This window comes from Aedes albopictus, chromosome 2 (assembly GCF_035046485.1).
Source record: "Aedes albopictus strain Foshan chromosome 2, AalbF5, whole genome shotgun sequence".
Classification (NCBI taxonomy): Eukaryota; Metazoa; Arthropoda; class Insecta; order Diptera; family Culicidae; genus Aedes; species Aedes albopictus.
In genome coordinates this window covers 466,452,113-466,475,494 of record NC_085137.1, presented here as the reverse complement: position 1 = coordinate 466,475,494, position 23,382 = coordinate 466,452,113, and the positions used below count along the sequence as shown (strand labels likewise).

The window sequence follows — 23,382 nt, the reverse complement described above, 5'->3', positions numbered from 1 at the left end:
GTTAAGGAGCAATCTGTTGACATTGAAATCATAAAGAAGTGAAGTGTTCTCTTATAAGTAAATACGAGTTTTTCATATTTGTAAGGAATAGTCTCAAAATTGAGAAAAACCTTGCAGGGTGGTTGAACCACATCAACCTGCAGGACTTTAAACGTTCTATAATGTCCTCAAGGACTTCCTGGGATAAGGAGCAATCTGTTGACATTGAAATCATAAAGAAGTGAAGTGTTCTCTTATAAGTAAATACGAGTTTTTCATATTTGTTAGGAATAATCTCAAAATTGAGAAAAACCTTGCAGGGTGGTTGAACCACATCAACCTGCAGGACTTTAAACGTTCTATAATGTCCTCAAGGACTTCCTCGGTTAAGGAGCAATATGTTGTCATTGAAATAATAAAGAAGTGAAGTGTTCTCTTATAAGCAAATTAGAGTTTTTTTTATTTGTTAAAAATAATTTTAAAAGCTGAGAAAAGCCTTGCAGGGTGGTTGAACCACATCAACCTGCAGGACTTTAAACGTTCTATAATGTCCTCAAGGACTTTCTGGGTTAAAAAGCAATCTGTTGAAATTGAAATCATAAAGAAGTGAAGTGTTCTCTTATAAGTAAATTCGAGTTTTTTTTTTATTTATTAGAAATAATTTTAAAGCTGAGAAAAGCCTTGCAGGGTGGTTGAACCACATCAACCTGCAGGACTTTAAACGTTCTATAATGTCCTCAAGGACTTCCTGGGTTAAGGAGCAATCTGTTGACATTGAAATCATAAAGAAGTGAAGCGTTCTCTTATAAGTAAATTCGAGTTTTTCATATTTGTTAGAAATATTCTCAAAGTTGAGAAAAACCTTGCAGGGATGTTCTCAAGGACTTCCTGGGTTGAGGAGCAATCTGTTGACATTGAAATCATAAAGAAGTGAAGTGTTCTCGTATAAGCAAATTCGAGTTTTTTTTTTATTTGTTATAAATAATTTTAAAGCTGAGAAAAGCCTTGCAGGTTGGTTGAACCACATTGACATTGAAATCATAAAGAAGTGAAGTGTTCTATAAGTGAATTATAATTTTTTATAAGAGAAAACGAGTCATACAAACATATTTGGAGGGACTTTCAAAATTGAAATCTTTGATTAGTTAAATGTGCTCTATCAGTAATTTTTTTTATATAATGTTAGAAATACTTTGAAAATTGAGGTAATCTATGCAGGTGTAGTGTTCTTTTATCAGTAAATAATATTTTTTTCTCATTGGTGTTAGAATAAAATTCAAAGTTGAGATCTATATGAATAGTTTGTTCTATTTATTATAAATGCTCTGTTAGAAACACATAATTTTGCTGCACCACCTACCTTACCGTTATTACTGTAGTAACATATTACAAAAAAGTCCACGTTAGAGTAAGAATGAAACTGCAGGAACTTTTAGGGGCTGTTCATAAACCACGTAGACCAAAATTTGGTCTTCCCCCTCGTTGACTTTTGTCTATACAAAAATTTGAAAATTTGTTTGGAGCATAGACTTTGGCCAGAACCCCCCCTCATCCCCCCCAAAAAGTCTACGTGGTTTATGATCAGCCCCTTACTGGACAAAGTTTAGTTCAATTGTTAGATATATATATGTGTGTTTATTTTTCATCTGTATAATAAGCAATACTGAAAAACATGAAATTAAATAAATAGGTTGCACAAAAGATAATGAAATCCTGTCGTTCACTGAAAGAAAAATATATACCAATTATTTAAATGAAGATTGATGATATTTTACTCATTAACCATTTCTGCATTTTTAACTTAAATTTATTGAAATTTAACCTATTTTGAGTACTTACTAAGCGTTTGTTAATGCGAAATGCATTGAATTCACATTTTTATTTATTTACATCCATTGCAGGTAAACGTTCCCAATGTTTTTCCAACATCGGAATTTCGGTAGCAATTTAGGCAACAATGTCTGTTACACTGTGCACAGCTGATTCTATTGATAGGAATCAGGCTTCCTCCGCAGTTGAAGCAGATGTCACTAGTTAAGAAGTTTCTCAATAATTTGAAAATCTCTTTTCTTTTTTCACTGACGACTATTTTGTCAGTGAATGTTGTTTTCCCTGTGAAATAAATATGCAAAAGCAATTAAATAGATAATAGATTAATGTTTCTTTGTATATAAAAGTAGACGAATAAAGCATATTTTTTTTTTGGTCAGCACCCTTCTTCCCCTTTATCTGTTCGTTTTTTATATATATTCGTATTTGAGCATTTGATCAAATACATCTTTTTGCCAGGCGATTTAAAACACAGATTTATATGAAAAAGTGTTTTAATAATGCATTCAGGAAAAAAACAGACGAAGGGTTAATTGACTTTTTTTTTCATGAGTGCCAAATAATGAAATTTTTTCTGAACAATTTATTGCAAAACAAAATCTTACCATTCAATAGCTGCTCCGCAAAATAAAAAACAAAAATTCCGCAGCTGACACCATCCTTTTGTTGTGTTGTTGGAATGTCATCGTATGTCCAAGTGTGCTGATTTTTCTTCACATTTTTTAGTGATTTAGAGGATGCACACAGAAAGGACAAAACGTCCATCCACCGGTTGAATACTCCTTGCGCTGTCAAAGACGTCGTTGTTTTCAAGGAGTTGAAAAGCTCCAGCCTCTTCTTTGCAAAATCAACCAATGTCAGATAAAAGTGATTGTTATGCAGTATTGGAACAATCACCTTCTTGTGCTTCAATATGTGTTCCACTGTTTTCACATGTTGCGCCGAAGTTTGGCTATCCAGTGATTCGAAATTTTCGTAGAGCCCAAATCCATATAGCTGGCGCCCTTCATGGAACTCGCACACGTACGTGTCTTTTTTGTCCACTCCCACTGCAGTTAATGCCGACTCAACCGTAGACTCGTACAACTCCGTATGATCAGCCAAGCATTGGATGTCCAGAATATCTAATAAATGTATCCTTTCTCGATAGACCAGTCTACCAATGAAATATTGTTTTCCTGGAGCGTTTGAATCAAGCTTTGTTTTAAGTTCAATAAAGGTTTTGATTGAAGGTTTGAGTTCGATGCCTTCCACACTTCTGTCGAACAACCTTTTGCGCGCCCGTTTCGAAGCCAGTCCAGTGTTCTGCGGTGTACGATCTCGCTTGGGAACTCGTTTCCACTGCGATTCGGCATTTACTATATCCTTTTCTGACATTTCCGAGTTACTTTTTGGGACATCACTTCCAATTGGCTTTCTATAGCTTTTCGGCCGGCAGTTCAGTCTGCTTTTTGGGATGGCATTTCTGTAACGTATAATTACAGCTCTTGTTTCATCCTTTTTTGCCCTCACAAAGCGATCAACTGGGATCGGAAGTTTTCCCACATCCAACACCGCAGATCTTAAAGCTTCTTTTTCTTCACACCAGTGACTTTCTATATTGTTGGTGTTGAAACGGAACTTCGTTGGGAATTCTGTATGAGAGGATGATTTCGGTAAATGGCAAATGGCTGTCCACAGAGGAACCAGTGCCATGTACTGCTTCATAAACTCCAAAGTGAAATTTTGATTTTGTTTTGTCGTTTTACCATCAATTGCGTTTTCATAAACTGTCTTAGCATCTTTATAAAACGGCGACCGCTTGTAAATTGGATCGCTCATTTTCTCAAAGGTTTTTTCTTCGCAATCGTTAGCCTGCTGCATGAATGCGTCTGCTTCGTCATAGTTGAGATGCTTCAACGTCAGTTCCACATCTGTGTCTGGATCACTCAAGACTTTCACCATCACTTCGAAATATTTTAAAACATCTGTATAATCTCGGCTGTGGACCATTGCCACGAAAATAACTTTTAGAACGGTTTTGATCTGAAATATATCGTAATAACAGTGACTTGAGTTTGCAGTGAAGAAAAACGCAGCTAAGGGGATTCACTAAAGGGTTTTTTTTTTTATCATCGTACAAATTGGTACGAAGGTTATCAGAATTTAATGAATTGTTGTTGAGGAAAATCGGTTAGAAAAGTCGGAAATACTATTTACAAAAATTTCTAAAAAAATATGTTTGGATGGAAATTTCATACGCTATATTCTGTGAAACTTTCAAGATGTGTTGTTTTTTTCATTCCTGAGTAATGATCATTTTGAGCAAATTAATAATCAACATCTGGACAATTTTCACAAAATTGGTCAGGCACAAAAAAAACACATCTTGAAAATTTCACAGAATATAGCATATGAAATTTCTTTCAAAAAAATGTTTTGGGAATTTTTCGTAAATAGTTTTTTCGACTTTTCAAACCAATTTTCTTTAACAGTGGAAAAATTTGTGGAAAGCAATTTTTATTTTGTATTTTTTGTGGGTCACTGAAAAAAATGTTTACGATTTCATTGTGTCTACGATGTTTTTTAAGTTATGATTTTTCAAAGAAAACATCTGGACAATTTCCCTCAAATTGGACATAAAAAAAGAAATAAACTTTTCCAACCGATTTTCCTCATCAGTGGAAAATTTATTGGAAAAAATTATCATTTTGTATTTATTTTATTGCTGAGAAAATTTGCTTATGATTTCACAAAAAAAAACTGTGCCTACGATGCTTTGTTGTTGAGTTATGGTTTTTCTAAGTATGTGGAATATGTGGAAAATGTTTGCTTTTCCCTGAAGTTTTCCGGAAAATTAGGTGACCCTGATTTTTTTCCAATTTAGTTTGTTCATATATACACTCCCGATCAAAAGTTTGGGGTCACCCCCTCAAAAACATGTCATTTATTAGGCCCATATCTCCATCAATTTGCGTCCGATTTCAAAATCCTAGGTCTCATTCGAAAGATAATAAGTCAAAGTAACTTTGAACATGATTTCGGTGAAAGTTTTTCAAAAATATTTGTATGTAAACTTAACCCAAAGTTGCCAAATTTTCTAAAAAATCAATATAAACTTACGGCAGTGTCGCTGGAGATTGGGTCGACCAAACTTTAAGATGAGAGTCGCAATATAACCTATTTCCTATAAGCTTTCAACTGCTTTTACCGAACTTGGCTAAAAAATCTAGGAAAAAAAATATAAAGTAAATACCTCCTAATGTCATCGACCAAAAGTTTGGGGGCACCTCTCATCAGCAAAAAGTTTGGAATCACTGTCGTAAAACATGTAAAACTGATTTGGTGTTATCTTCGTCATCTATAATTCAAATTTAATTCTTTTTGGCTTTGGGTTAAGTTTACATACAAAAATGTTCGAAAAACTTTCACCGAAATCATGTTCAAAGTAACTTTGACTTATAATCTTTCGAATAAGACCTAGGGTTTTGAAATCGGACGCAAAGCGGCGGAGATATGGGCCTAAACAAATGTCATGTTTTTGAGGGGGTGACCCCAAACTTTTGATCGGGAGTGTATATAAACCCTACCTCTGAAAAAAAAATTCATTGTATTCTGAAAACCTTCGTACCAATTTGTACGATAATTTAAAAAAATCCACTAAACAGCGTAAATAGCTGAGAATGCCATAACCGTCTGCTTTTTAAAATATTTCATGAAATTTCGAATTATAATATCAAATATTGCTTTGATGATGGCTATGTTTACGCAGAACTACAGGAGATAGACAAAATGATCGGGACAAGCAAAATTTTCACTTTTTAAAAAATGTTCAATTAGCTGTAACTTTTCGAAAAAAAAGCATCAAATATTCTCAAATTTTTACTGTGAGTGCATCAACTAGTTGTGCATCAGTGGTTCAAATTTGAAAAAGATCGGACCATTCTCCACGAAGTTATAAAGATTATTGGAAAAGGTCAAATTATCCGATAGCCAACTTTGAGCTGTATATCTCCGGATTTAATGAACCGATTGAAATGAAATTTTGACCATTTATGACTTATATAAGGCCGTTACAAATATTTATTTCACTTTTTGTCCCACCACTCTTTGACTGGTTGAGGGGGGGGGGGGGTATAAAAATAATAAAGCATTTAATTTAAAAATTTTAAAAACTCATCGGATTTGTTAAAGAATTTTGAGCAAGACTCGAAATTTTGATAAATATTTTTTTATCTGCCCCCTCAAAATGCAAAATCCAGCCAACAATTTTTTTAGGGGGGTGGGGGGAGGTTGCAGACAAAAAGTCAAAATAAAATTTGTATCAGCCTAATGAACTCTGAAAAACATTTGACTTAACATGAAATTTTTAACAAGAGACAAAATTATAGCGATTTTAATTTTTTCATGATTCTTTAGTAAGTTGGTCCATTTTTAATATGCATTCTATTACTTTTATTGGTAGCTATGTTGTTACTTTCCTTCAAAACACATTTATATACAAGTCAATTAGAGAGAATTAAATGAACTATAATTGCATCTTGAATTTTGAAACGATGTTGATATTTTGGGAAATTTGGTGTTTTATTAGAAAAATAATCTAATCGTTATAATTTTCTTCCGTGTTAAAAATATTAAGTTAAGTCAATGGTTTTTCATAGCTCATTACATAAGTCATAATTGGTCGAAATTTCATTTCAACCGGTTTATTGAATCCAGATATATTATAGCTCAAAGTTGGCTATCAAATAGTTTTACCTTTTTCAATATTCTTTGTAGCTTCGTGGAGAATGGTCCGATCTTTTCTAATTTTGGACCACTGATACACATCTAGTTGACGAACTTACAGTAGAAATTTGAGAATATTTGATGCACTTCTCGACAAGTTATGTCTATCCCCTGTATATGTACGCAGTGGCTTTTGCTGTTTAGTGTATTCCCCAACGAACTTACTTCCTCTGGTTCCGCCAACTTTTCCAAATCCTTTAGGAAATTCTTAGATAGATGCGTTATGCACAAAAACACTAATATGATTGTGCTGTCAACTCTCTTCTCCAGCTCTTCATCGCATTTGCAGGTGTAGTCATACATGATATTAAGATATTGCACCACATCAAGCCCACTTAGATTGAGGATCGCATTAATTTGTGCCCAGCAGAAATCGCTGACTATCGCTAAGTATGAAAAAAAATATATTAAAAATTCAAAATATTTCACAGTATTACAATGTATTGTACCGTTCATTGGTGGCCATGTATTTTTTCCAAATTTACGAATGAAGTTTTCTTTAAACTCATTCAAAAAAAAAAAAAATACTTCTGCTGGACTGATCAGTGCTCACATAGTCAGCGAAGGATGTGATCATTTTTGTCGATGTTTTATCGCCCGGAATTTGAATTGGCCTGACAAGAGCGTAGTTATCCCTCCTTTTGTCCTCGCAGCCCTTCAAAGCAGCACAAATACCGGAAGTTGCATCCATTTCAATAGCAAACCGCGGTGGCTTCATCGCTGTGTTTGCGTCGTACCTTTCTTTCTCTTTCTTCAAAATTGTTAATTGATCGTCACACAATAATATGAGCTTGACCGGTCCGATTGCAAGGTACTGGAAGTATCTGGAAAAAAATGTTATCTATGACAAATGATCATGGAATTAGGAAGAAATCAATTACCGAAAATCTTCATGTGACTGCTTAAGCACTGATGGCATTTGTTTCTCGGCTGTCCACATCAGCAGAAGTTGCTGGATTAAGTCCGATGTAACGCGATATTGGTTCAACCACTCAGCACGAAGGTTTTTTAAAACTGATTGCGAGACAGGCCATTTATCCCGAGGCATTACGAAATTATCTTCACCGTAATTCGCAATTAGATAATTTCCGTGGGCTTTTGGCATCATTTTTGATGCATCACATAGTGCTGTGGCTCTTGCTTCTCCTCGCAATTGAGGTACTTTATATGTGTTGGTACAGTGTCGTTCTGGTAAATCGGTGCTTTTAACTTTAAAACGCTTAGCTCCATTTTCTTGATTACAGAGCTTGTCGTTCGGATAGTAATCCAAATGAAGCAAATTACAGGGATTTTCATCACCCCACGTACAATATACCGCAATTCTTAAGCACTCTTCTGTGGCCAAGTAGTAGTTATCTTTGCAAGCTGGCATACAGGGCCATCCAGCTTTTTTCAAGCTACTGATGATCATGCCGGCATATCCTATAAATTTAATTGAAAGTCAACAGTACATATTTTGAATTGGAAACGGAAGCATGGGTATAGAATTTTAAGCACAATGAACATAAAAAAATACTTACCAGGTTTTAATTTCAAATTTCCCCGCCCATCAACGGTTGAATACTTCAGCCATTCCTCGTGTTGCATTTCAATAAGCATTTCAGTTGCTTTATATTCGTACTGACTGAACTTGTACCTTCGTACACCACTCCAACTGCTACGCCTCAAACAATCTTCACACCGGCAGTTTTCGTTGCGATTTTCAAATGTATCCAATTCCAAGATTTCTTCAGTTGTAGAACTCGCAGTGCTGTTGAGTATTTTTACCCATTTTTCTTTGTTTGTCTTAAACTCCCCTAATAATCGATTCATGTTGATGAGATTAACAAACTTATTCTTCTTCACTGCATTTGGCCCAACTTTCATCAAACTGCACACTTCCATATACTCATCCATGCCCAAATCGAAACAATCGACCGGATGTTGCAATAAATATCGCGCAAAGTCTGCTTTTTGTTGGTTTGTGAATCTACGAGTCATTGTGTATTACTGAAATATTTTATTAATGGAAAATATATCATTAAGTCTCATTCAATTCTAATACAAAACTTGCTTTATGAAGATGAGTTAATTTCGATTAACGTTCAAAATTACTTTCGATTCGCGGTTTTCTAGTTTCCAAGAAATGGCAGATCAAAAATTTTTGTTGTTGTCAAAAAAATAGTGTTTAACGAGAACGGTTCTAGCTTTGCGAAAGATTAGTCAATGGAGCTCAAATGTGTACCAATGATGCACATATAACATATGGACAAAGAGTCGATATGAAAGATTTTTTTTTCAAGCACTGAAGTAACAGCTAGTCGAACTTTTTGTTGAGGGAAAAAAAATACTTATCCCAAATATGTTGGCCATCTCGTGTATAATGGAAAATATCAATTAGATGATTAAAAAAAAAGAAGACATGTATAATTTGTCAAAATGAAAAACTCATCGTATTTGTTGAATAGATTCAAATTTCACTTAAAAATTCTAATAGTTTTATGAAGAAAGTATATTGACTGACTTGGCCAAAAATACGAGGGGGTGGAGGTGAAATATGTAAGTAATAAACAATATTTTCAAGCCTCAAAACCTTTCTGTTTGTCCAGAGAACCTTTTCATATTTAGTTTTTGGAGCAGCCTGACTGAATGCATAATTACGAATACCTTAGTAAATATTGATTATTTCACTAGATGCTATTAAATGATGATCAAACTTCAAATTAAATAAATAAAAACCATTAATAACAATTGGGTTCTATAACCTTCCGTAACTCGCGCGGTTGGCCACCACCACCAGCTAATGCAGAGTACAAAAAGCGATATTTTTTCAACGTGTTGAATATAACATTGGTATGGGTATTAGCGGAGATACCTCCGACACTAGAAAACGAGGTTTTGGGATTCTTGTACACTCATTGTGGAAAGGGTTTAGGCTATAACTTTATTGATACTTTTCTAAAACATCTGAAAATTTGCCCATGAATTAACAATATAATAAAAATAAAGTCGTGAAAATTTCATCAAGATCAGTTAGCCCTAAATTTTCTAGAAATCAAAACAGAAACCGCTTCGGAGTGAATTTCAGGTCCTTTATAAAAATTTTAACGTCCAATTTTAAAATATTTGCGTTTATATCCAGAACAAGTTTGCAGAACATAATTGATGTAAATCTGGCCAAAATACTACAAAAAATTCATAAAACTACAAATTTTTCAGGAAAATCATACAATCTCAAACTAATCTCGAATTCCCATACATTTTATGACTTTAAAATATTTGCGTATTTATTCAGAACAATTTTTCAGATCATTATCGATATAAATCTGGCCAAAGAACCACAAAAAATTCAGAAAACAACGTATAATACAGAGAAAACCATATTTTCTTTTGTAACTTCAAAGTTATCGCGATGGCCAATTTTAAAATGAGCGCGTATATGCGTATGAAGAAGAAATTCTCAGAACATTGTTGATATTTTTCTCATCAAAGAACTACAAAAAATTCAAAAAAACTATGAATTTTTCAGGAAAAATATACAATTTTGTTATAACTTCAAACTAATCTCAAATTCCCATACATTTAATGATTTTAAAATATTTGCGTATATATCCAGAACAAATTTGTAGATTATTATTGGTCGCGATTGGTCGCGATGACCAATGTATTTTTTTTTATTTCAAAATGTGCGCATATACCTAAGGAACAAATTCTCAAAACACTGTTGATATTTTTCTCTTCAAAGAACTACAAAAAATTCAGAAAACTACGTATTTTATAGGAAAAGTATACCATTTTGATATAACATCAAATTAATTTTAATTACCCATACATTTTATGATTTTAAAATATTTGCGTATTTATCCAAAACAAGTTGGCAGAATATTGTTGATAGTTTTCTCTCCAAAGAACTACAAAAAATCAGAAAACTACGAGTTTTAAAAATACTTGTTCTGTATAAATGTGCAACTATGTATATTGAAATCATAATATGTATGGGATGCTGAGATCAATTTTAAGTTATAATCAAAATGTATGTTTTCGGAAAATTTTGAAATTTTTTTAATTTTTGTAGTGCTTTAGCTAGCATAATATAAACAGTGGTTTGCAAATTTGCTTCGGAAAAATGTGGATTTTTTTCATTCATAAATGTATGAAATACTGAGATCAATTTGAAGTTATAACAAAATTGTATAATTTTCTCGAAAAATTTGTATTTTTCCGATTTTTTCGTTGTTTTTCGATCAGAACTAGGGTAAGTGTGCCGATCGTTATGGTAATAAGGTAAATTAGTTTAAAAAAATATGATCTTTTTATCTAATAAAGGGTTTCAAAACGTTAGTAGGTAGTTTTCTATCCAAATTTGCCCGGAAAAATATGAAAACTATCGTTTCTCTCTGTTTTCGATCAAAAATCGCATACCACAACAATAGGCACACTGTTTCTATTATGGAGGTAAAATTTAATTTCGGTTCCTAATGTTGCGGTATCCCATTGAAATCATATGGGATACCGCAACAATAGGAACACTGCAGCAGAAATATGAGGGAATTTTTTTTTTTTTAAATAGATTTTTGGGCAAATCTTAAGCACACAAAAAGTGCAATCTCATTATTAAAGCATAATGCATCTATTAAAAATGCCTTTTGGTAACATTTCAGTCGAAAAAGTGATCAAACGCCACTACCGCAACATTAGGTACTACCACAACGAAGGGAACAATTACCCTATATCAATATGGTTAACCAAAGATGTTTTGAATGTACAACGCAAATATTTTTAAATCATAAAATGAATTAGAAATTGAGATCAACTTGCAAAAATTGTATTTTTTTTTTTTAAATTAATAGTTTCTGATTTATTTGTAGCTCTTTGACCAGAATTATGTCAATCTTATGTTATTACAAAATTATAAATTTGCCGGAAATATTCGTAGTTTCCTGATTTTTTGTAGTGTTTTTGCCCGAATAATGTCAACAATGTTCTGCGAATATATTTCAGATAAATACGCAAATATATGGAATATTGACAATTTGAAATTATAACAGCATTGTATATTTTTCCTAAAAAAAATCGTAGTTTTCTGTATTTTTTGTAGTTTGTTAGGCAGAGTTACATCAGCAGTGTTGTGCACAAGGGCGTAGCCAGCTTTTCGGTCAGGGGGGGGGGGGGGGGCAAGCCCCCTTAGCAAATTTGTACCTAGTACGTTCATAACTAAACGCAATATGATGAAATTGGATATAATAATATTATATTCTGAAGACATTATTTAATACGTTATACAGAGATCTACAAAAATCAACGTGTTTCTGGTAGCGGTGGCCAATTCCTGGAAGATTAAGGATTTTTATTCACTCGTGCATTATTTTGCTCTGATTTTTTTTTGTTAATATCTACAAAACATTCATGAGAAATTATAGCTGAGATCTTTTGAGAACTAGCTAAGAATTTCTTAGTTCCTGTATAAATCCTTTTCAAATTGTCTTCAAATACTATTCGCTGAAAAAATTCTTCCAGAAAATCTCGAAAAATTAAAAAAAAATCATCAGGTAGTCCTGGAGAAGTTCTTGGGTACTTCACTGAAAAGATGATAGAAGGACTTCGGAAATTTTCGACGGAACTCCTAAATGAATTCTTAAAGCGAACCTGAGAGAAAAGCCTGAAGAAATCATCCATGAGGAATTCATGGAGCAATCCCTGGAAAACTTTCTGGATAAATCCCTGAAGAAACACATGGATTAATTCCTGGAGCAATTCCTACAGAAATGCCTGGAGGAAGCCTTGTAGAATCCCTGTAAAAAAATCCCAGAGGAATTCCCGGAGGAATCCCTGGAATAATTCTAGATGTATACCTGGATGAATTCCTGTATTAATTATGGGAGGAATACCTAGAGAAATATCTGAAGAGATCTCATGAGGAAATCCTAGAAGAAATCCTAGATCAATTCCTGGAGGATTCCTTGTACGAAATTCTGGAGAAATTCCTGGAGGAATTCTGGGAGGTATCCATAGAAAAATTTCAAAAGAAATCTCTTGAGGAATTCCTAGTGGAAATATTTTAGAAATTTCAGATGGAATCTTTGGAGGAATTCTTCAAGAAATGCCTGAAGGAATTCCTGGAAGAATCACTAAAGCAATTCCTGGGAAAATTTCTAGTGAGAATCCTGGAGGAATGCCTGGAGAAACTTCTGAACAAATTCCTGGCGTAATTCCTGAAAAAAATCTTGGATAAGACCCAGCAAGAATTCCTGGAGAAATTTTCTGGATGAATTCTTGGAGTAATCCCTAGAAAAAATCCAGGAGAAATCTCCAAAGCAATTGCTGGAGAATTTCTGAAAAAATCACTTGAGAAATTCCACTAGGATTCTCAAGAACCCTTGGAGGAATTTCTGGAGGATTCCCTGGAGTAATCTATGGGAATATCTCTGGAGAAATTCGTGGACAAATCTCTGAAGCAAACCCTGGTCGAATCTCTGGCAGAACTCCTGGAGGAATGTCTGGAGGAAAACCTGAAAAATTCCTGAAAGTAGTCATGGTGAAATTTCTGGAAGAATCTCTGAATAAATCCTTAGAGGATTTCCTGAGGAATTCTTGACATAATTTCTGTAGGATGTCCAGGAGCAATTGCTGGAGGAATTCCTGATGAAATTTCTGGTGTTTTTCCTGGAGAAATTCCTGGATAAAATCCTGGATGAATGGCTGGAGGAATTCCTAGAAACAATTTTCGAAAGAATTACTGGATGAGTTTCTAGAGGAATCTCCAGAGGAATTCTGGGAGATTAATATTTATTTTTCTGTAATTTTTCTATTTCTGAACAATATCCATTGAGGAATTTCTGGAGGAATTTCTAGCGGAATTCCTGGTAAAATCCTCTAAGGAATTCCTTAAGGAATCTCTGGGGGAATCCTTGAAGAAATTTGTGGAGAAATCGCTGAAGGAATACCTAAGGGAACCCATGATAAATTCACGAAGGTATTCCTGGAGAACTTCCTGGAAAGATACGAACCAGCCTAGGGCTTCTATATTCTTCTCATATAGCTAAATCAATCAACTACCTGGAATAGTTTCTGAAGAAATCCATAGAGAATTTCCTGGAAGAATCCTTGGAGGAACTTTTGGAGGATTTCCCAGTGGTATCTTCGAAGGATTTCCTGGAGGAATCCATGGGAAAATCCCTGAAAAAAAAACCGTGGAAAAATTCATGGAAAAATCTCTGGAGTAATTCCTGAAGCAATCCCTGATGGAAATCCAGAGAAATTCTTGGAGAAATGCCTGGAAGAATCCCTAGAGGAATTGCTGACACAGTTTCTAAAGGATGCAATTCCTGTGGTATTTCCTGGAGGAGTTCCTGGAGAAGTTCCTGGATAAAATCCTGGAGGAATGCCCGTTGGAGTTCCTAGAGGAATTTCTAGAGGAATTCATGAAAGAATAACTGGATAAGTTTTTAGAGGAATCTCCAGAGGAATTCTGGGAGTTGTATATTATTTTTATATTTCTGAAAAAAAAAAACCCTTGAGAAAATCCTGGAGGAATTTCTAGCGAAATTTTTGGAGGAATTCCTATAGAAATTCTCGAAAGAATTCCTGAAGAAATCCCTGGAGAAATCCTTGAAGGGATTTGTGATGAAATCCCTGGGGAAATCTCTAGAGGAATTCCTGGAGGAGTATCTGGAGGAATCCATGAAAAATTCCTGAAGGTATTCCTGGCGAATTTCCCGGAAAAGGTTCTTATGAAATCCCTAGCGGTTTTGCTGGAAAAAAGGAATTTCTGGAGAATTTTCTGGAAGAATATTCAAAGGAATCCTGGAGGAATCCCTGAAAAAATCTCTGGAGGAATTGGTGGAGAAATCCCTGAAGCAATTCATGAAGGAATCTCAGGAGAAATTCTTAGATGAATGCCTGGAGGAGTCCGTGCAAAATTCTTGAGGGTAATCTTGGAAAATTTCCTAGAGAAATTTCTGACATAATTTCTGAAGGATGTCCAGAAACAATTCTCGGATCAATCCCTAGAGAAATTGTTGGAGGAATTCCTGAAAAAATTCTAGGGGTATTTTCTGGAGTATCACCTAGAGGAGTTCCTGGAGAAATTCCGGGATAAAGTCCTGGAGGAATGCCTGAAGGAATCCCTGGAGGAATTCCTTTGGGAATTCGTGGAGGAATCTTTGGAGGAATTCTTGCATTAATTACTGGATGGATTGCTAGGGGAATCTGTAGATGAACTCTGAGAGAAACTTCTGAAAAAATGCCCTGCAAAATTCCTGGAGGAATTCCTCGAGGAGACCCTGGAGAAATTCCTGGATGGAATTCTGAAGGAATCTTCTGGAAGAATTAGGAGGAATTTCTGGAGGAGTCCCTGAAACAATTCCTGGGGGAATAACTGGTGGAATTCCTGGAGGAATCGCTTAAGGACAAACGTCTTGAAATCCCGCTTCAACAATGCATCAGAACTTCAGACGCACAAATCTCAAGAAGCAAGCTTCAAACAACAGTGCATTTTATTATTCTGCTCTTGCTCTTGTAATAAGCTTCAAATAAAAAGAACAGGTATCCTATTTTTGTTTACGAAGAGTTTTGTGCTCTCGAAATCGTGAGTAGGTACCAAAGTCGGCCATTGTGGCTGCATTTTGGGATTCTAACAAGTCTGTCCTTAAAATAATCTTGAAGAAATCTCTGCAAAAATCCAAGGAAGAATCCCTGAAAGAATGCCAGGAAACCTTCCTGGTAGATGCCTAGTAAAATTACTGGTGGAATTCCTGGGAGGATTCTCTGAAGTAATTTTAGAAAATCTTTGGAGGAATTCCTGTAGGAGTCTCTGAAAAAAATCCTTGGAGGTATCCTTAAGGATTTCCTGGATAAATTACTATATGAATTCCAGGTTAAATTCTTGGAAGAATCTCGGAAGCAATAACTGGAGGAACCACTGGAGGAATGCATGGATTTTTTGGTCGAATTGGAAATTATGGGGGAATCTCTAGATATATTCCTGTACGAGTTTTTAGAGAAATTCCTGCAGGAATTCCCAGAGAAATCCTTGGAAAAAAAACCTAAAGGAATTCATAAGAAAAATTCGTGGATTAATCTAGTGAGGAATACAAAAAATAATTCCTGAAGAAATCGCAGATGGAATTCTTGGAGAAATTTTGAAGGAATCTTTAGAAGAGTTCCTGAAGAAACTCCAGAAGGTATCTCGGAAGCAATTTCAAGAGGAATTCCTAAGGGAATCCCTAAACAGTTCCTGGAGCAAGTACTGATTAATTCCTGGAGGCGTTACTGAAGGAATCCTAAGAAGAGTTCCTGGGAGAATCTTTGGAGGATTTTTTAAAATAAGTTGTTCCAGAAATAATCACAGAAGTAATTTTTGAGTTAAGAACTGCAGAATTTCTTGAAGGAATCCATGGAGGATTTTTTCCTCCCCTGTTGGGGAAATTAAGCCACTGTGTCCAATAAGCTGATCTTTTGTGGCATGGAAGATTCCTAGAGGAATGTCTGTAGGGATTAACGAAGGAATCTCTAGAAATACTCCTGAAGGAATCTCTAGAAGAATTCCTGGAGGTATTTCTGGAGGATTCTCTGGAGGCATTTCTGAAGGAACCCCTGGATTAGTTTTAAGGGGAATCTCTGCAGCAATTCACAGAGGAATCCCTGGAATAATTTCTGGAGGAATTCCTTGAGAAATTCCTGGAAGAATCCTAGGAAGAATTCCTGAAGAAATTGCAGAAGCGATTCTTAGAGGTATTCCTAAGACTAAGAGAATCCCTAAACAGTCCCTGTAGGATGAACTGGATTAATTCTTAATTCCTGGAGGAGTCCCTGACAGAATTCCAAGAGGAATTCCTGAAGAAATTCTAAAAAGTGTGGAGTTGTTCCTGAAAGAAACACAGAAGAAATTCCAGGATGAATCCCTGGAGGAATTCTTGAAGGAAAACCTAGAGGAATTTTTGAAAAAATCCCATGTGGAATCCCGGAAGCAATCCCATGAGAAAATCCTTAGGGAATTCCAGGAAGCTTTCTTATCAAATTCTGCAGAATTTATGTAGGTAAAAAAATTGAAATCCATGTCACAAAAATTTTTGGACAAAAGGAGCTCCTGGATTAATTTTTAGCTAATCTCTGGTAAAATTCTGGTATTCCTGCTGATATACTTCAAATTATTCCAGTTTCTGCTGACGGGTATCCCTGGAGAAATTCCAGGAGGAATTATCGAAAAAAGCACTGGAGCAATTACTGAAGGAGCTTCTATAGATATCCAAGGAGAAATTTTCGAAAGAATGTCTAGTGAAACCCATAGAGGAATTCTTGAAAAACTCTCTGGAGCAATCAATGATGGAATCATTGAAGAAAGCTATGGAATGATTCCTGGAGGCGTTCGTCGATGCATCCTTGCACATGTAAAATTGTTTGAAGGAATCGTGGACTGAATTCTTGAAGCATTTCTTGGAACAAACCCTGAAACCATCACTTTCGGAACCCTGCAAGATGCCCATGAAAGAATTCACGAAGAAGAAACTCCTGGAGAAGCCCCTTTTGGAATTTCTGAAAAAAAAATCCTGAAAAGTTCCTGAATACATGGTTAAAGGAATTTCTTAAGGTTCCTTGAAAGAACTCTCAAAGAAATCCCAGGTATTTTGCTCTTAGCATGACGTTTGTTTAAATTTAGAAGTGAAAATTCGTATAGCAGTAGCACATAACTGCACTCTATAGTAGCATATGGTTCTACAAGGTCGTACCGGAATCGGTTCCGGTATATCTTGAATATTTGGCATGCTGTTTTTGTATTCCATGAATAAACATCAAAAAATTTAGCCATTCAACCAAGCTTGTTTTTTGGTAAAATTTTATGATAAGATTGTAGTGGTTCTCTTGGAGAAATTCTTGGCGAAATGTCCCGTGGTTCTCGACTAAAAAAGTATAATTTTGGATAAAAACCTTAATTATTTGAATAGTTTATTTTTCGTGATATTTTTTCTGGAACTCTGAAATATAGATAATCTTTGAGTTGGCTCGATATTAAAAAAAATAATCTAGCCCCCCTCTGGCTACGCCTATGGTTGTGCAACTTGTTTTGCATAAATACGCAATTGCTTGAAAATCATAAAACATATGGGATTTTGAGATAAAGTCGAAGTTATAAAAAAATTGTATATTTTTCCTGAGAAATTCCAAGTTTTCTTAATAGATCTTTGACAAGAATGATATCAATAATGATCTACAAGTTTGTTTTGGATACATATGCAAATATTTTGAAATCATAAAATGTTAAATAAATCGCGATCAATTTGAAATCACAACAAAATTGTATATTTTTCCCGAAAAATTCGAAGTTCTCTGATTTTTTTGTAGTTCTTTGGCCAGATTTATATCAAGTTTGTTCTGCAAACCTTTCCTGGTTACAAACAAAAATATATTAAAATCATAAAAATTCTAAGATTTTGAGATCAATAAGATGTTATAACAAAATTGTAGATTTTTCCTGAAAAATTTGTAGTTTTCTGATTTTTTGTAGTTTTTCAGCCAGATTTATATCAAGTCTGTTCTGCAAACTTGTTCTGAATAAATACGCAAATATTTTAAAACCATAAAGTGTATGGGAATTCGAGATTAGTTTGAAATTATAACAAAATTGTATATTTTTCCTGAAAAAATCGTAGTTTTCTGAATTTTTTGTTGTTCTTTTGCCAGATTTATATGAATAATATTTTGCAAACTTGTTTTGAATAAATTCGCAAATATTTTTAAATCAAAAAATGTATGGGAATTCGAGATTAGTTTGAAATGATATCAAAATTGTATATTTTTCCTGAAAAATTCGTAGTTTTCTGAATTTTTTGTAGTTCTTTGGCCAGACTTATATCAATAATAATCTGCAAATTTGTTCTAGATACATACGCAAATATTTTGAAATCATAAAATGTATGGAAATTTGATATTAGTTTGAAATTATAACAAAACTGTATATTTTTCCTGAAAAATTCGTAGTTTTATGATTTTTTTTGTAGTTCTTTGGCCAGATTTATATCAATTATGTTCTGCAAACTTGTTCTAGATAAATACGCAAATATTTTAAAATCATTAAATAAATGGGAATTCGAGATTAGTGTGAAATTGTAACAAAATTGTATATTTTTCTTGAAAAATTCATAGTTTTTTATTTGATTTTTTTGTACTTCTTTTATGAGAAAAATATCAATAATGCTCTGGGAATTTCTTCCTTAAGTATATGCGCTCATCTATATATATAAAAATGCAGTGGCATACGTGGAACCGCGCATAACTTGCGAACGGTAGGTCCGATTTTGATCGTCTTAGTTTTGTTCTGTTAGTTTTCACCCAAGGAAGGTTTATGAGGCAAAAAACATGGAAAAATTAAGAGTTTTTGAAAATCGATCTTACATACGTTTTGTGACCGGGGGCTTGGTCTTGGATAGAAACATGAAACGTCAAAAAACGCAGTAGGCAAGACAAAGTTTGCCGGGTACAGCTAGTTTTAAAATAAAAAAATACATTGGCCATCGCGACAAATTTAAAGTTACAAAAGAAAATATGTTTTTTTCTGTATTATACGTAGTTTTCTGTTTTTTTGTATTTCTTTGGCCAGATTTGTATCGATAATGTTCTGAAAATTTGTTTTGAATGAATACGCAAATATTTTAAAATCATAAAATGTATGGAAATTTGAGATTAGTTTGAAATTATAACAAAATTGTATATTTTTCCTGAAAAATTCGTAGTTTTATGAATTTTTGCAGTTCTTTGGCCAGATTTATATCGATTATGTTCTGAAAACTTGTTCTGGATAAATACGCAAATATTTTAAAATCATTAAATGTATGGGAATTCGAGATTAGTTTGAAGTTATAACAAAATTGTATATTTTTCCTGAAAAATTCGTAGTTTTTTGAATTTTTTGTTGTTCTTTGAAGAGGAAAATATCAACAATGTTCTGAGAATTTCTTCCTTAACTATAGGCGCACATTTTAAAATAAAAAAATACATTTGTCATCGCGACAAATTTAAAGTTACAAAAGAAAATATGGTTTTCTCTGTATTATACGTAGTTTTGTGAATATATTGGAGTGTTTTGAGTGATGAATAATCACTTAAATTACACTGATAGCTTTATAACACTCGTGTGGGCTATTCACCATCAAAAAATCATGTGGCCATCGCGATAAATTTAAAGTTCTGCAGGAACATAAAAATCTTACGAAATTTATAACGACTTGCTCTGGGTTTTTTTAGTACTAGAAACTAGAATTTTGATCAGATAAAATTTTCAAAACATGCATACTGATCCAGAGATCCTAAAAAAATCATTGCTAAAAAAATTTTTGAAATCGGACTTGTAACGGCCGAGATATAGAAGGTTGAAATTAGCGTTCCACTTCTTTTGAGGCATTGACGTTCGTGTAAGTGAAAAATAGCATCGACGCTGGAGTGTTAAGATGTTTTCATTTCACCTACAAATTTTCTTGTGAATCGGTGCAGTACTTTTTGTTGTAGCAATGGAAGAGTAGAATGTGCGCCATTGAATTTTGTACAGTCCCTAGTTTTGCTTGTCAGCTCTGTAACTTTTGAATTTGGCAAAGAAAATGGCTGATATTTTGAACACAAACCTTTCAATTCACATTTGTTGCATAAGCAAAATTTCAAAAAAATGGATGCACTATAAACAATTTTACTGTCGAAACATGTATTGGGACTGAATGTGATTTTAGCCCTCCAGACAGCAAATAGTTTGCACCCTTTATTTTTTCGATTGTAGAGTAAATGCGGGGAAAGTTCGCACCTAACAGACTTCACAAAATAACTATTATCTTGAAAAGTCCATGAAATTCCATGAATATTCTTTCCAATTTGTAGGCTCATTTCTAATCCTCTGAAGAGAAATTAGTTTCAATTAACTATTTTATAAATTGTGTTTAAAAACACAAATGCTTGGGTAGAACCTTAGAAATTAACTATTCCACATAGGTCAAATGCAACAATTTTCATATTTAATATCACAGCAAGATGTATTGCAGTAAAATGTAAAACTTACCTTAAGTTCAAGGAATAGTAACAGTGCAAGAATCACTTTGAATTTTATTGCTTTAATCACGCTTCAAATATTTATAAACTACATAAACTATTTATAAACTACAACTATTTTCTTATATATCGATTTTTCTCTTGCTATAACTATTTACTAATATTATTTTTTCTCTTTCTTTATCACTTACTTAGCTATTGAATATAATTATCACTAAACTATAAACTTAATCACTATTTATATACAAAATAAAAGATCTTTCAAAATTCTGGCTGCGAAAGTTAGTCTGCGAAAAATCACTCAGAGTTGCTTGTTTGCTTGCTAGTAGCTGAACGAGCCGCGATGGAATGACAATGCTGATAGTTTGTCTATGCAAGAAAAACCGTTTGTCCACAGTTGATTAAAATACAATACATAATGAATGACATGCAATATGCTTCATTCAACTTGTATTGTGCCACAACTCTATTCGAGCCTCTCTCTGGCCGCCTCTGAATTAACTAAAACATGCTCAGAGATTCTGTTGAATGAGAGCGCATAGTGGATTGTAACCATTGAGTAAAGCAAATTGATCGTGGCTGTGTTTGTCAGACACGAGATACGACTATTTGAATTCGGTAATTGTATTGATAGGGGAAAAGCGGGTAACACCGTCAGGGTGGGTAAGCCCGTCACCCCAATGATTTTACCAGAAAACAGTTATTTAGTAGCTTTTTGGCCACACGCCTTATTTGTTTTTACCATTTTTACTCTTTCGAGACAAATGATACCAAAATTGACCTGTCAAACACGAAGAAAATAAACAAAACAAACGCACGCGTCATAGTACCAACGGCGGATGTAATATTTCGTCGATAGAATTTAGCTTCTGGAATACAAAAGAAGTGCAAAAATTAACTTTCATCAATTATGTATTCTCTTCTGTACTTTTCTTTAGTGCCAAGATTCATTGAATGGTCAGTTTCAACAATTATTCAGAAATTACGGTATAATTTAAGAAAAGTGGCCTTTTCGGGTAAGCCCGTCACTCATCGGCGGGGGTAACACCGTCATGCTCTTCGGATCACCAGATGTTTGTTGAACTGGCTAGGCATTTCTATTAGATGCCACGCAACTACAAACTGATGACCAACCAGGGAAATTTCTATAGGGGTCGCCCATAAATGACGTAGCATTTTATGTGGGGGTGAGTTGGAGTCTCGAATTATGCTACTAGCTATGTATTACGTATTTGAAAATAGACTACGAGGGGTGGAAGGGGGTGTCAAAAATCGTCAAAAAAATGCTACGTCATTTATGGACGACCCCATATGGGTTTCTCCTGGGATTCCTGCGGGGGTTTTTTTTCTAAGGTTTCTTTCAGTATTTCCTACGGTTTATCCAACTAAATCTACTAGGATTTCTCCAGGAGTTCCTGATTGGACTCTTCCTGTTCCTTCTGGACCTTCTAAGGGCATAATTTGTGGATTGTTTTTTCAGCGATTGCAAATTCACTAGCGCCGCCTAGTGGTAGAATTCCGAAACACGTGTCCCGTTTTATGTAAGTCTATGTCATACTGATCAGCTTTGCCGAAGACACCAAATCATTGGATTCTGAGATATGAGGTTTGGAAAATTAACATGCTCACTAGCGCAGCCCAGTGGAGGAATTTCGAACTTTGTAACTCATCATCTGTAAGTTATTAGCGTATCCAATAATTTTTCCGAAGACACTATTTCTAATTATCAGGGTCTTGAGCTGTCGCATATCGTAACGTTTGCTTGACAACCTAATATGGTTCCTGTAGTGCAATTTGGCATCAAACTGTTGGTGGCGCCTCTGGCGGCCAAGTTACCAACTAATCATATGAACCAAAATTCTAAATGGTAGATCTTTTCAAACCCTAAAATTTTGCCGAAGAAAGTATTGCGCTATCTCTTAACACACCCCGGATAATTGGGTACACCCCCAAAAAGCCCAAATTCCATAAGCTTAGTCTCCTATTAAAAGCGGATTCCAATTGTGCCCCCCGACCAGTGATTTAAAAAGAGTTTCGACTGTAGAATGATTGGTAAACCATCACTGCAATTCAAAAATGTTTTGAAAATATTTAAAAATTGAAATTTTCAAAGGTATCAATATAAAAATATATATGACGGACTTACCCCATAGGGGTGACGGTCTTACCCGCACTGAATTAAAAACATCAATATTTAATATGGTTGTGTTATGTGCATTGTTCGCCAGAATTAACATAATTTGAAAATTCCAATGCACAAGTCTTATAAAAAACTAATGAATCAAATATTCTGCGTACTGAAAATATCAATTTTCGTCTTACATTTATTTTGAAAAATCCAAATGCTTAAGGTGACGGGGTTACCCCTTCCTCCCCTATGCTTGGAGCTTCCAGCCAACAGCTACTATGAACGGAGAAGAGAATGAAAGAATCTGAAAACAGGTTTACTGGAAGACACTGTAACGGTATTTGACTACGAATCGCACGATGTGTTTCTCTCCTTCCAGACATCAATTGCATGTCTTTTGGTTTGCTTGGTTGTTTGTCAAAAAAAAAATCCTTAGAGAATCGATGACAGTATGAATGTCATAATGAACAGCCAGTTTTACAGTTTTATATTTTATACATATTATACAGGGAAGTTGGGGTAATACGAATGATCCGCGTGGCGCGTAGTCGTTTGGGTGAACGGTGCAGTGAAAACAAAGGTGCAGTGAAAGGTGACGCGCCGCGTATCATCACATTTGCGCTTCATCATCATCATTATGTCACCATCGCCGTTTCGTTTGGTTTTGGTGG

General features: G+C 34.5%; 2 protein-coding genes across 2 annotated transcripts in view; both read right to left on the bottom strand.

Moving 5' to 3' along the window:
* LOC109412780 (heparan sulfate 2-O-sulfotransferase pipe) overlaps positions 1–23,382 on the bottom strand; it is an 848,881-nt gene that overhangs the window by 284,051 nt on the left and 541,448 nt on the right. The window lies entirely within an intron of this gene.
* LOC134287437 (uncharacterized) lies at positions 7,073–8,382 on the bottom strand. Its single transcript, XM_062849254.1, has 2 exons — positions 7,458–8,382; positions 7,073–7,400 (listed from the first exon to the last, which is right to left on the bottom strand). The coding sequence occupies exons 1-2, from the start codon at positions 7,985–7,987 to the stop codon at positions 7,082–7,084; spliced, it is 849 nt and encodes a 282-aa protein (XP_062705238.1). The 5' UTR covers positions 7,988–8,382; the 3' UTR covers positions 7,073–7,081.